General features: G+C 38.0%; 1 protein-coding gene across 3 annotated transcripts in view; it reads right to left on the bottom strand.

The window, feature by feature from the left end:
• Positions 1-15,171, bottom strand: part of RASA3 (RAS p21 protein activator 3) — a 187,886-nt gene that overhangs the window by 4,220 nt on the left and 168,495 nt on the right. For all 3 annotated transcript variants that reach the window (XM_054822984.1, XM_054822995.1, XM_054822975.1), the window contains exons 12-22: positions 14,977-15,091; positions 14,024-14,098; positions 13,384-13,507; positions 12,116-12,222; positions 11,396-11,473; positions 10,358-10,435; positions 9,717-9,790; positions 5,816-5,922; positions 4,791-4,873; positions 1,100-1,311; positions 211-314 (exon numbers count right to left, since the gene is read on the bottom strand). In XM_054822984.1, coding sequence (XP_054678959.1) covers positions 211-314; positions 1,100-1,311; positions 4,791-4,873; positions 5,816-5,922; positions 9,717-9,790; positions 10,358-10,435; positions 11,396-11,473; positions 12,116-12,222; positions 13,384-13,507; positions 14,024-14,098; positions 14,977-15,091 — 1,157 coding nt within the window. The remainder of the gene's footprint in view (positions 1-210; positions 315-1,099; positions 1,312-4,790; positions 4,874-5,815; positions 5,923-9,716; positions 9,791-10,357; positions 10,436-11,395; positions 11,474-12,115; positions 12,223-13,383; positions 13,508-14,023; positions 14,099-14,976; positions 15,092-15,171) is intronic.

Raw genomic sequence — 15,171 nt, 5'->3', positions numbered from 1 at the left:
ACTGTTTATTATGCAAATAACTTTGTATAGACTATGAGACTGCACGCTGCACCAAAAATAATTCACACAATTGCCTCAAGACAGCAGAAGGGGAAACAAGTTAAATGATGGCCATTGTTCTAGGATGTGATTTGCATGGCCAGTCTAGATAGAACATACAATTTCTCACTTGCTAAGTGGATTGGAGATGCAATGGTCTTTCATCCTCACCTTGCATTTTCTCCAATTTTGGCATATACAAGTTGAAAAGAGAGTAGATGCGCTCAGTTTCTCTATCGCCATCTATGTCCAGTTGTATATTTGCTGGCAGGCCTCTGCAAGGTATCAGGAGAGAAGCAGAAGTTATATGCTAAACAGTATATTATGGCACAAAAAGCACTTAACAATGATGAAAGTAAAAGTACTTGTGAAAGCCAACAGATTGTGTATAATGGAGCTCAAACTTCCTATTTTTCCCAGAAGAAAAGATAGACAAGTTCAAACTTCTTTATGCCTAGATTTATCCTGCATGCTTTCATTCTGACTTGAAAGAGAGGACTGTATCAGTATCCAGACATTTGGGTGAATTAATCTGCTATAACCAGATGGAGGAGCCAAAGCACTGAACTCCCGACCATCCAGGTCTCGTATTCTGAGACTGACTACCACTACAGACTTGTTGCTTCACTCATTTTAGATGAAAATAGTTTCCTACAAACCAGACAGTATCTCTTCATTTAACAGAGAGCATGAGTGGGCCCCTTATGAAAAGATTAGTTTAGAATTAAATCTAGAAGCAGATGAATGTCTGTTTCAGGAATTTACAAACAGGGCATTGAAGGGATTTCTGACATTTTTACTAATGACACGATCAAACCCGAAGTATCTTATCCAACAGTCAATTCGTATCGATGTCTCGAACTCTAAAAATTTCAACGTTTTGACCAAGGTACGCAGATACTGTCAGTATCAAAAATAAAAATAAAGATGGCCTTTGAAAACACCACGATGCCTGCGCACCTAGCAGATCTTCTTGGTAACTTCGTACCTGCAAGTCAACCTGCAGAGATGCACGTACCCCTGGCAATACCTAGAGCAATGGCACGTTACCAATCCTTACCCCGTGCAGGGTGTGCAGCCAGGAGTATTATCCGCAGTAGCTTTACAGCAAAGCCAGTGGCCATTAAGATAGGCAGAGGGATGGTAGACCGTGAGGCGCTTCTTGTTGCATTGGCTAACTTTGGTGAGGATATCAATCCAGTCCTTGGCCTCCACACAATTATTTGCTTGGATATACAGAACTCTTCTTTCAGGCTGGATCACCTGGAACATCTACAAATACGGAAATAAGCCACAGAATAAGCCACTAGAATCAGCTGGTGAACCTAACACTGGGCTCAGACTGGTTATTTATTAAAAGAAAAACACAGCATACTGAAAGAATGCACCAGTAAATACATTTCAACACAAAACCAAGCAGCAAATGTGCCCTTAAAACCACAAGACCTTTCACCTGGTACAAGGAGTAAGATACTGTTCTGTAGGGCATGATTTACAAACAGCTAATATCAACAAGATTAGTTGTCAGCCTCAGGGATGCAATTTTAGTAATGTTGCAGCTCCAGGTTTTGGAAGGCTGACAGAGGGACCCAACGCAGGGCTGAAAGGAAATGCTAGTCAGCAGGGGGCAGAAAAGAGAAAAACGAGAGTTTGGATCCAGCCTTAGTGACAGCTTTGCTTTAATACTGCCATATCTCTAGTCTTTTTAACACCTCTTTCAGCATGATTCTTTCCTTTTAATAACTTCCACGCTTCTGCACCCAACTACAGCTGCTATAAGCAAATCACAGCAATACAGTTTCTCTTTAATCGCCATCGGGTGGTTCAAATAATTACACATTAATTCTGCATTATGGCTTGGCCACTGAAAATCTAAACTAGAGCTCTCCTGCCTGTTCAAAACAGCTTGCAACCAAAAATGGCACAACTGCATTTATTCTCCTCCTCTTGAAGAAGCAAGTTTCTGATGCACAGCCTTATTACTTGATTATACTGATCATGCACTGAAAATAGCTAAGTTCAAGTTAGTGATCTTAACTGCAAATTTTGGAAAGGCAAATGTCAACCATCTTGGTTTCCTCTAGCTTCTGAAATACTTAATTTTAATGGGTTTTCCTCTCTCTCTCTCAGGTATTCCTAAAGTATCCTTCCCCCCCTCTACTTCATTCAATTATTTAAATCATTAGACATTACACTGCCCATCTCATGTGGAATAATAGTTTCCAAACAGCTGGTTTCTCTGTGCTACTTTAAAAAGAAAAACAAAGAGGCACAAAAAATCCCCCAAACAAAAAAAACCACCAACCCCCACCGTCCAAAAAAAAGTGAAATCAACTTTTGTCTATTACAAAGACCCAAAACATTGGCTGGAATTCTGCACCTAGCTGGTCAGGACAATGTTGCAGACTGGCACCAGGTGCAGTCTCTTCTTCCCTTGCGACACTTTTGGGTGCACATCCCTCAAAGTAGCTTGCAAATAGACTTGCTAATTTGTGAACGAACAGGTTTTTTAATTACAACGTCTCTTCTAACAGGAAAGGGAAAGCTTAACAGCCATTTCCTTGGGTTTAGTATCCTTACAGATGTCAGACAATAATTAGAAAGGTGCAACACTCAAGAGCAGTGCAGGAGCTGCTAGTGTGATTGGTCCAGCGCTGCCAAAATACACACCAAAGAGAGAGTTCTTTTAATAAAACTTTTCAGGACATAACTGGCAATTTGAGTTTGGGGAATAGAGAAGGAAGGAACGAGGAAGACAGGAGCTTGCAGCTCAACCCTCCTTTAACACAGAACTACAGGGAAAAGAATTTTAATGTCCTGCTGGGGTAAATGGAGCCTTTTGCATTACAACAAAGGAACAGATTTAAGGAGTATGGCTTTGTGTAAGGGGATACCAACCTAAGTGAACTAACATATGGCAACTGTTACAGAGAAGCCCCCAGCTAAGCCAAGAATTTCAAGTGGTTGCAAGACTTTTACACTACCAAAACCACCAGTTGCTTCTCAAACAACACAGAAGACCTGAACAGTACTTAAAGCCACCCCCACAGCCCCCAAACTGTGCTTAAGGAAGATGAAGACTACTGGCCTTACTGCCAGAGAGGCAGATTTATCAGGCGTGAGGAAGACACACTTGGTGCAACTCAGAGCACAGATACATAGAGGCTATTTACAGAAAATGTGGATCTTTAATCACACTTAGCACCCATGATGGAATATCCATTGCAAATACATCTGCTATGGTGTTTTGAGAATTCTGTTCTTGCTGCAGTATTTATATTTATGTAGGGCAAGATAAATGGGAATATATTAGCATAGGAAGGTGATAATGCTATTTTCTACTGCTTATGAAAAACTCTGAACTTTTGTTTCCAGAATGGATGTAGTCACCTTCATTTCCTAGGTAATACTGAATATAAGCAACCAAAATAGCCCTCAGTTTCTGATGTTAACAACAAAGGGATATTTTTTTCCTATAATAAATCTTTACAATATTTTGGATGTATTCTATCCCAGCAGACTCAGCATAAGTTAAAGACTGCTGTCACTGAAGAGTTGATCAGAATTGTAGCTCAGCTCCTCTCCACACACAGTAAGTTTTAATCTCAACTGTGTGGCTACTTTTAGTTCAATCAAGTCATTTTGTGGAGTACAGCTGGCAACAGTTCATCACATGTTACAGCTGCCTTCTGATAGCTTGAGAATTATTTTGCAGTTTGGTTCCTTTTGCCTATGTAATTAACATGAGTTATAAATACCAGAGCCAGCTACTGTACAATGAAGATGTGCTCTAGAAGCAAGTGAACTTACTCCATCTTTTAAGAGAGAGAGATATGCTACCAAAATAATACCTGAAACAGGGAAAATACTGAGGAGTCAAGCATTGCATTTCAACTTCAACAAAGTGCTGTTTGAGAAACCTAATATCTAGGGCAGGTTTAAGCACTGCCCTGCGTGGTGTCCACAAGCAGTCTAGATGTCAGGAAAGACTTCAAGACAGAAAAACAAGCAGCCACAACCATTTATGTGTATAAAGAAGTCTGTAGGAGATGCATGTTCAGAACTGGAGAACACCGAGCTGCTTTTTTGTTTATTTTTAAACAAAACTTTTTAAGGACTGTAATCAGCTTTACAGGCAGAAGAGTATGAAAAAGGCTCCCACTATCACCTAAACTGATCATGTCTAAGAACTGCTCTTACACAATAGATGGTTATGTCTCGCATACAGAAATTGGCAGTAGTGTTCCACACATGAGAAATACAGCTGTATTTTATTCCCTAATGTGGCAATCAAAATGCTAAACCCTACTGGCACAGCACAGATGTTGTTTTGGCACATGACCTAACCCAAATATATATGCACTTTCATTAACCGATAAAGAAATCCTGAAAGAAGATGTGATCCTTCACAATTATAAGCAGCCAGTTCCTTCCCAACACAGAGGTCTGGCAGAAAGGGCAGGGACTCGATTATCTTACCTGTGTGTGACATTACGGAGCCCAGACAGCTGATCAGCAGTGGTCAGTACTGAGTGTGCCGCAGATCACGAAACCCAAGGACTGCTGACTGGGCTGTTAAGAATCTGAATGAGCTGTACTTTTGGAAACTCCTGCTACTATATACAGAACCAGCAGCTGTGGTTGTACATCTTTCAATAGAAACCCAATCCAGGTTACAAAAGGGAAAAAGGCGATTAGGCTGGTGATCTAGACCAGCCTAACAAGCAAATTAATGAAGATGGCCTACTTACATTTTTCATCTTAAAGGATTCTTCCTCCAGTCTTTCCACTGCCAGAATGTTTTCAATTGGAATGCTACACAGAGGGTGATCACCTGCAGAACACATGCACACACACAGAGATACTGAGCAACTTAACCACAATTCAACTTCACCCTCTGTCCTTATTCTAAGGGCTGATTCAGTTCCTTTGAAAATTATTTTGACCACACAAGGGAAAAAAAAGAAAATCTTTCATTCAGCAGGGATTTACTAGTATGGTCCTTAAGTATTATCTTAAGTTCATTTCTGTTTTCAGCTGCCCTACATTATGCTAGCAAACCTCTTAGAGGCTGACTGCTGCAGCAGGACATGGTATATTTCCTGAGAAGGTGACAATGAAAGAAATCATTCCTGTCAGCTCAACTGAACTAGGTTGATGGCAGTAACGTAAGACCTCAAAGGTGAGTGTGAAATGATGACTGGAATGATCCAAACATGTTTCCTTATCTTTCTCACTCCCTATGTATTTATATGATGGAAGGAAGCAGTATTTGTTGTGTACTACTGAACAGACAGGAACAATTTGCGAAAAGCAAATTCCTTGATATTAAGCAACATTAAGTGAACACATTTTTGCAAGTTCAAAGCTTGCAGGCAAAACCCTGTCTACTGCAGCCAGTTGTGCCAGTGCTACAGAATTTATGAGATCAAGCTGAGATGTATCTGAGAATGTTCAATACAAACCCAAATCCCAGTGTAAGGTAATTGTATCCTGAGTTTTGTTTCCTTAGACAATCTACTATGTAACTGTGAAACCTACAGATGATGTTGATAACTGATATTAGACAAATATTACAAAATATTCTGCTAATATATAGGGTACTGTGCGATCTAAGAAGCTTCTCTAACAATCAGTACAGACAGACTAAAAAAAGGGCAAGAACATACAGGCTGATACAGTTACAGATCTAGATCTCAATCTTCTGTTCTTACACAATCCTTATGTTTAATCTTTGCTTTAATGTGTCAAAAAACCACTGGCAAACCTCTGTTACCTTTGCTTTTCTGATAGGTAAACTCATGGTTTGTCAAGCGAAACCATCTCTTCTTGAAGTTTTTCATACCAAATCGTTTTCTTCCTTGTGCTCTCTTGATCATGAACCTAGTAAACAGGACAACAGTTGTTACAATACACCAGATTTTATATATACATGCATACAGATATATGCATACATATAACATATGTATTTATGTATATAGATTTATACATATATACATATATATACAAACATACATGATTGCACTTGCAAAGCCTTAGGAGGGGAGACACAGCGTTTTCTAATTACTGAGGTCTTGTCATGACAAGGAAAGGAAAGTCACATTTGGATAGGTTTAGTGCATCTGTTAGTTAAGTCTGTACTTTTTCCAGAGCTAGGTAAGGGGCAAGACATGTAGCTTGACTTGAAGTCTACATAGGGGCTCTAGTTAGTTAGCTGAACTGCAGCTTGTGCCCTTTCCTTAGTTAGAAATCCAGCTAAATGGTTTCCTGCTACAGCAGAAAAAGTGCAGAACATGGTTAGTACTCCTCTGCTAAGCCTGACTGGTTAACACCGTAATTTTTTTAAAGCTGTGAGAAAGCTCAAAAGTTTTAGAGTATGTTTAATAATTAAAAGGCAGGTGTAAGGCCTCTGGAGCACAGGGACTGTACCCTTGCATGCTTTAGTCACTCTCAAGTTCTAGAAGCAAAATCAGGATGTTCCACAGTTCCATTTGCAATTGCACATTGATGCTGCAGTTGGAAACGCATTTTCAATAACATACAAAGCAATCTGACAGCTGAAAGCTAGAACCCCCTATCCCCCCCCTTTTTTGGCAGAGGAAGGATATTCATTTAGTGAGTTGTCAGTTTTAATTTCAAACTTGAATTAGCTTACAAGAAACTGTGATGCATCCGCCACCTTCCTAATCACTAAATCAATCCAAAAGCCTCAAGGTGACTTTGGAAAGCCTAGTGATTTCATACTGCTCAGCATCACTTTGGGTGGAAAAAAATGTGTATGCATATGCAGTAGAGACTTGATAACAGCTACTCTACACATTCCATTAACTATTGTGCCAAATACAGAATCATGTAATGTAGCCAGTAAAAACTACTTACGACAGAGTAGTTTTTATCAAGTAGGAAGGCACTGTACAGCACAAAGAGCACACAGAGAGAACAGCAAATGATTTGGTTGAAGATTTTCAACAGCAGAGCTGAAATACTTAGAACAGCTAATACCGTTTCTCGCCTCTGGCATCTTCAGTCAGAAACAACTACATTGCATCCAACTGAACCAGAGGTTTGTTTGAAGCTCAAACAGAAACCCAGGTTTCTTCAGACTTTTACTGTTTTGTAACCAGCTGGGATGGTGCCTGCCACCCATTCCAAGTTGTGTGGGCAAAAGCTGACAAGGCCTGTATACAGCAACTGATTTCTTTTAAACTAGTTATAGTTACACACTTCTCATTCTTAAATGGTCAGACAGTTACTGTCTTAGTCCTTATTCTTGGATTACTTGAGAAATATTTAATAAAACCATGTGATTCAGGTCATCACCAGGTCCACTGGTGCTAGTCTTCGTATTTCAAGGTTAAGGCAAATTTCAAGGGAAGAGCAGATATCCTCGGGCTGGACAATATGCTCTTCAAGTTAGTTTCTCTTCCTTCTCATGCCAACACTTAAAAGGTGACTTAAAACTGCAAACTCCTACAGTGCCTCCCCCTTTGAAAAATGCAAACTCCATACTGCAGAGCTAAGAGCACATTTCTGACTAAATTCTTCATAGCTGACATAGCCAACAGAAGAATGATCTTATGTGTCCCAAAGATAGGTGACAAGCACTGAAAGACACAGAAGTTATAAGGTCAATTTAAAGGATTTCTTTGTTTCTAACATTCACAGAATGTGTGAGAAGTTGGAGCAAGTAGTAGGAAGCACAAAGGGAAAAAAAGTCTAAGATGAAACCCATTCCAGTGCTGGGTGGTTGGAGATACTGTTTCTACTCATGTTTATGGTAGACCTGAGTTTGGATCTGCCTTAGCCTTGCTTGGAAGCGTCAGCATGCCCCTTTCACCTACAGGAACGGCAGGACTAGTTCTCCTTTCAATTCTCTTCCTTTTGGAAAGAACCAGGCAGACAGCTGTTAAACAGCGATGGCAAGATCAATGCCAGCAAACCCAAGTGCCAGTGACTAATCTTTGGTACTGTACGTTCATTCAAAAGTACATACGCTATAGCTTTCCATCTAGATACTCTTAATAGAAGCAAAGATAGATTAAATAACCAAAAGCAAACAAAAACATTGCAAAGGCAAACAGAAACCCCACTAACCAGCCAATCAATCTGGAGAAGAATCAAATCAAAGGCTGTGAAAATTCCCACCCACTCCCCATGATATAACATGGCAATAATTCAAAACGTCAGGAAAAATAGACAGCTGAAGGCAACTCCTTAACCTCGAGAACAATTTATGTGAATGTCACTTAAGAAGTGCCCAGAAAATGTATGGCCACTTCTTAATCATTTCCAGTGAGTTCACTGGGATCTACACACTGAATCTCAGTGAATCTGAAGCAAATCTCAGTGTTTCTTGGAGCCTCTCCCTACAGATAAAACTCCTTTATTCTCTATTTACAGCAGGTTTTTGTTTTAGGGAAGGAAAAAAAAGAAACAAAAAAAAAAAGGAGTTGGTCAACATCAAGAAATAGATTAACAAAATGCTCTCTGCTGGGTTTACACAGGCATTTCAGGATTGTTAAACAGAGTACTTCCTCCCCGACGTTAAGTCGGACAAGTCTATTGCTGCGAAGGAAGGACATGCTGTCAGCCGGTAGCTACAGCGAAGCACCGACTGCCCCTACCATCTTACCTGCATGAACTATTACCATCAACTTTCTTTACTGTTAGTTTAAGAGTCCTTACAACAGCAGCCACAGGCCGAGCAAGAAAAGACAGAAAAAAATCAGACAGGAGCAAAAGAAAGACAGAGGCAGAAAAAATAATGTTTTAGAGTTAGAGGGAAAATGTTGCAAACTATACATTTATTTTCAAAAATAAAAAAATGATAAATGTACAGAATTAAAATAGACAAACTTGCTTCTAGGGACAGATGCTCATCAGAGACATGAAGTGAACTGCAGAGGTTAACTGGAAAGGGTAGACATGTTTTCACCGAAAACCTAATTTTTGCATGACTGCAAGCTACCATTAAAGCTTACTTTCAAGCAGCAGTTCAGCTTACTGAGCTCTGACAGGAAGAATTTCGATTTTTTTACTTTCTTCCTCCCAGCTCAAAGAAGCTGTTTCCACAGTGCACTTAGATGATCTTAACAACTCGGTTTTGTAACACAAAAAATGTCAACAATTAGTATCTAAAACTAATACAGCATATGGAACACACTTCCAAAAAAAGGAAAGGTACTAAAACTAGAAACTGTGCCAAGTGCATCACAAATTTTCCTTGAAATGGCCATGATAATGATTAGCATATGGATCTTACAGGGCAACAAAAGCAAATTCCATTTGCAGGCTTTGCCCTCACTAAGATATTCAGTATCTGCCTTCACAGTGGAATTTTACAGCTTTTGTTCACTTGAGTTCAGAAAAAAAAAATCAATTTGATTTTAATGCAATGCTGATATAAGTTTATTTTGCTTAGCTGTGCTAATTAAGTTCTACAGGCTTCTTTTTCCTCCAATTATTTCAGAACATACTCAAATTAAGACATTTAAATCAAATGAAAAGATGTTAAAATCAGCTATAGCAGCCACAGAGAGTAGAAATAGCAACACAAGAATCTTCCTACATTCTTCTCTGAACACGTGGATGGAATAGGAGTGGCGGAAAAAAAGATAACTGCCTTAGAATGGTAGTAAGCACGCAAGTAGAGGGGTTTGTTGCACATGCATGCTTACCCTTCTTTAAGCAATATAGGTTGCTCTATGCTCTTGTGATCTCTCCTTCCCGAAGATGAAATTAAATCTAGAAACTAAAAGGGGAACAAAAAGCATAGATAAAAATGACAGGACTGCACAGGACCGACCCAAATTAAAATCTTTAACATTTGTACAGCACAGAGCTACAAGAAAATATCGTGAAAGTAGTTAAACAGAAGGTAATGACAGAAGCTTGAGGAATTTGGGAGGTTTCCTGGGTTGTAAACTAAAAATAGCACAAATGCTCTTAAGCAGAAAAACTGCAGATGACCGACACTTCTTGTGCTTCTTCTTTGTTACACATATCTTTCACTTCCTTTTGGACTAAGCAATTTTCATCCCAGATCGGCAGCATCCTATGAAGCATGCACACGTCTCAAGCTCTAAGCAGCAGCTTGTTAATCCAACCTAACTATTAAGTAGAAGTAGATCCAAAGAGATTCTACTATTGACATGTACATAATTTGATAAAAGTTTCTTGAATATCACAGTTATCAGGAGTCTGCTTTTTCCAGCACACGCTTCCTGGTTTACATACAGTATATGTTACATTCTAGGATTCTGAACATCAGCTTCAATAATACGGCAGGATTTTCAGAACATTCACATGCATTACTTACATTTTTTACTGCATCTGCATATTTCTGCTCATTAAAATAGTCATAAAAAGTAGCCATGTAGGATTCCTTGAAATTGGCCTGGAATACAAAGCGAAAGCCATGCATATCATAATACAGTTTATACAGAAAATATTATTGTTAACAGCAGTAGATCATGAGGCAAGTCACTGCAAGGTTTTTTTTCTGGCCAGAGGTAAAATAAGCAAAGTGCTACTTTTATGTTGTACAGCACACATTTAGTAGTACCATTTTTAATTTTTTCTTCCAAAAAGGTAGCGGAATGCATTTCAAATGTTTAGTAACTACAGTTAATAATGCATTCTTCGAAAGCTTCAAACTTCTGCTTTGACTTTTAATCTTGGTCCTAAAAGAAGTTGACAACAAGTGTGAGAGAGGGAATGAAATCTGTTGTCTTGAAGGATTTGTAATTGAGGTATAGATTCATCTACACTTGCCTGTGTGAATCCTAACTAGACCACCAGCGACCCCAAATTATCACCAGATATAGCAGGGGTATGCCTTAGGTACATGAGTGTTATTTCAATCAAACATCCAGAGCACGGGCATTTAGATCTAATCTCGCCACTGACTGGTAGAAAAGTGAACTGGTATGAAAAGAAAAGCATAGCCCTTCCCCTTACTGGGCAATTCTTCTCAGCTGAGCTTTAAAACGCTGAAACAATCTGTAAAACCCTGTAGTGCTGCTATCATGTACTGGAGGCAAGTAGAGAACTTCATGGGTTTTCCTGATCACTATCTTTCTTCCAGAAGGAAGGAAGGAAAAGCCCTGGAATAGACTTCTAGGTTGGTCACACAATTTTGCTTTACTGAAATCTAGTTCAGATTAAGACAGATTTAGTTTTCCTGTGAGCATGAGAGGCTTATAATCAAAGCAATCATAACCAGTTTTGCATAAGCCTAGTGCAACTCAAGCATTTTATAGGCTTAATTACAATGATGATAAAAGATTAAAATAATAATAATAATAAAAAAATCACTTTCCTAAATTCAGCCTTTAAATGAAAATGGCATACTTACAGATTTAGATTTTGATAGGCTGCCTAGTGTTTGAATGGTTTTAGAGATAAGTGTCAAAGTTCGAGAAGTCTGAGGATCCTAGGAAAGAGAACAGTATTATATGGACTAGCTATTTAAAATATGGAATAGAGGAAGGTAAACTACATTTCTTTTTTCTATTTCACTTGCAGAAAAGTAACATAAAATTAGAAAAAACCCAATAAAACACTACAGGAAAAGTTTACTTTTTTAAAATGCTTTTGACTCTTAAGCCATCATGCTTCATAGCTACCATATTGCTCTTCAGAGAACCAAAGGCAATCACTTGCAAAACAAAAATAGAGATTTCTGTGTTGCAGACTGTCTGGGTCCTCCCCACTCACAATAACTACTATAAGTCTTGGATAAGTTGCTTAACATCCAAAACATTTCCAACATCGCTTACAATCAATCCAGCATTAATGTAATGAGGCAAAAATGAAGCAGTGACCATCTTTTCCACAGCAGGTTAGACCATCTACTTTGTCCTTAAATTTCACTGTTCCTCCCATATCTTCCAAGTTCTTCATGTACACAGTCATTCAACATATGCTTCATATCCAAGAGAGACATAGTGGATCTTTGAACTAACAAAGGTACTTCTCCTAAAGGCTATTAAAAGAACTGAAGAAAGAATCTTGATAGACAGACTATGGTGACAGAACCATATCCAGAGCTAGAAAAAATCGATACAGTACTTACCGGATGGTGTGGTGTGAGCTGAAAGAGGTTTGGAGAAAGAATGGCAGGAGCAAAGAATCTCAGGAAAATAAAGCTGCTGACAGCTGTATACCTCACATCTAGGTCACCTATGAAGAAAAAGACCTCTACTCAGCATTTCAATAATCCTTCCTTAAAAACCTTCTGAAATTATCAGAATGCCTTCAGAAAGCTAAGTCAGGCATGTGCTGGAACAGTACATATTTGGGAGTTACAGGATTAACTGATGATGGAGGATTTGGAGGCAGAGATCAGCTAGCATAAACCAAGGAAATGTCAATGACAGCCTTTTTAAAAAGAGGTGAGTTCATGACACAGGCTACAAGGAGAACACCATTCACTTTTCTACCACACAGGAAATTTCATACAAACATCTGCTATTCCATCAATGCAACTAAAGTATGATGAATAACTTGCATAGTTTGTGAAACCCTTCAACATAGAGGCCAGCTCTCAGTTATCTAGTTATAGCCCCAAGCACAAGTGCTGTACAGACTCCTAATGTATCTATTCCAGTTAGTAATTACAGAAAATACAATTTATTTATTTATTTATACAGAAAATAAAGAGCACGACAGCACAATCAATGGCTTTCTGCTTGAGCTTCTCTACTGTGAAGTGACTGTTTAAAAGCTGAACCCATATTACTCTAAAACTTCCTTACTGTAATCTGCTTCCCTTCATGAAAATACATGGGTTGGTTGTTTTGCTCAATTCTGGTTTTATATTGCCTACTCATTCTCACAGAGCCAAAACAACTAGGATGGAGGGGAAAGAATTCTCCCTTGACAGCCAGAAAACCTTTGCAGCACATGGCCCTCCCAGGGCAATGAGCTTGCAATGACTCCAATAATTTATAGATTGGCCTTTAATACAGATTGATGTATGAACAGAAGATAATTCAGCTGCGTGGAGTCTGCAGAATGAGCCATTACAAAAACCTGAACATTTGAAAACTAAGCATACTTTGCAAATCTTGAAACCATAAATACCTACCATCATAATGCTTTTTTTCAATGCTGTTTTCCTTTGGAGAGATGTTTAGGAAAAACTCTTACAATTATTAAAAGTCATGTTCTTTGTGGAATGAATGATCAAGGAAAAGCCAGTATTAATACACACTCCAAATGGTATTTTGGATAAGCTGTTGTTCAGTTACTAAACACATCATGGACGATGCAGACTGCTAGACTACCTCTACATTTAAAAGCTATCAGTGATGTAAAATAAAACAATACATAGAAACTCACCTTGAAAACGTTTGGCAGCTGATTCTCTCAGTGAAAAGAAAATATCACACATCACTGTAGGGCAGCTTACACCAGATTTTGTAATTACAGTAAAAATGCGATCAACATATTGCCTCAGATTTTCCTGAAAAATGCAATTATGACAAAATTAGGATCATTTTTTGCTATGAAAAGCAGTACTGTTCCTGGTTTTATTCATAATGGCATCATTAAAAGATCCTCACTTTCAACATTATATACTTGCAAAACAATCTCACCCTAATGACACTCTCTTTGGTAAATGCACATATTTGAGTACAAGACTAAAAATATTATTCCTATCAAAACCAAACATCAAGTGATATGGCTGTATGGCATATCATTCCTTTTTGTAGCACCATTTTCTACGTCAACAGTAGAGCCACAGGCTAAGTTATCCTGGTCCTCAAGGGCAGGGCAGAAGTGATTAACATTCTACAGATAACGTATTTATAGCATAATGTAAAGCTGTTGTAAAATAATTATAACAGTTCGTGGTGTTAAGAAAGTTTCCAGTATATTCTAATGAATGGCAAAATTATTTGCAACATCAAACGTCTGAGGACCTCAGTTAAACTTGATAGTATAAATAGAGATTATATCTTCAAAATCTAATGCATACCCTGTTATTTTCCAGGTTTTCACCATCTTTTAATTTCACAGGATCAATTTCACAAGGTTTATGGACCTGGCAGATCTAGAAAAAAGAAAAAATAGTGAACACTTAATATATTAGTTTACCTTCAAGTAGAAAAAGTTTTGTAAAAAGCATAATCTGTTCATTTTTTTGGGTAAAAGCCAACATTATAAATTATATTTTTTTTCTTTTGACAAAGCACCGAAGGTGAATTACCTGTGACCTTTTTTTTCCCCAAAAAAATTAGCATTAATTTGTTCTACCCTTTCCTTCAACTGAAATGAAGAACTGTTTGTTAAGACTCTCTCAAGCAAGGCTGTTCAAGAAAAGTTCTGTCTTGCCAGAACAGTCAACTTTGAAAGTATATCTATATTCTATTAAAACTTGACTTTTTTGATGAAACATTAAAACAACAGCTGACGAAACTGTCAAATCATTTAAAGGAAGTCTGTGGTCTTAAAGTATTGCCCAATTACTGCACTAAAATACCCACACCCACCATTCTGGACTGGATAGATAATAAACCATTGTTATAATATATGCATCACATACACAGTTATCTAAGAATAATTTTATTCCTTTATATCCATGGGATGAAATGCATTACTTATAGCTTCCCAGCAGCTTTCTGCTGCATATATTCTTTATTCATCTAAGTTATTAGTTTATTAATTTCTCAGAAACAATAAATGTTAATTTTCTAAAACAGCGTACTTCCGTTAAATAAATTGAAACTTTCAATAGCCTTTAATACAATCCAACTGAACTGGGTGACTCAGCTGTGGCTAAACTAACACATAGGATTTTAATGTAGAAACAGGCTCTTAAGCATTATTCCTACAAAGTCATCTTAAAACATGAAGGAATAAACAGTATCTGCTCCCTGAAGGCCTTTTACAGTGACATTGTATCAAATAAACAGTCTAAACTGCTCTTACCTCATCTATAATTGGCTTTAGCGTAACTTGCAGATAATGCATCCCTGCCAGTTTCATTGTCTCATCAATGCACTTGGAAGTTAATGAGTTTCCTCTGAAAATGGTGTTTGGATCTCTGGAAGTGAACAATTTTCTGTAATTTAGTCTCTTTGTAATAAACTGCTAATATATGGAAATAAAAGAAGCAGTGAAAGG

The sequence above is a fragment of the Grus americana genome, chromosome 1 (assembly GCF_028858705.1).
Source record: "Grus americana isolate bGruAme1 chromosome 1, bGruAme1.mat, whole genome shotgun sequence".
In the NCBI taxonomy this organism is placed as follows: Eukaryota; Metazoa; Chordata; class Aves; order Gruiformes; family Gruidae; genus Grus; species Grus americana.
This window is presented reverse-complemented; position numbering and strand designations above follow the sequence as displayed.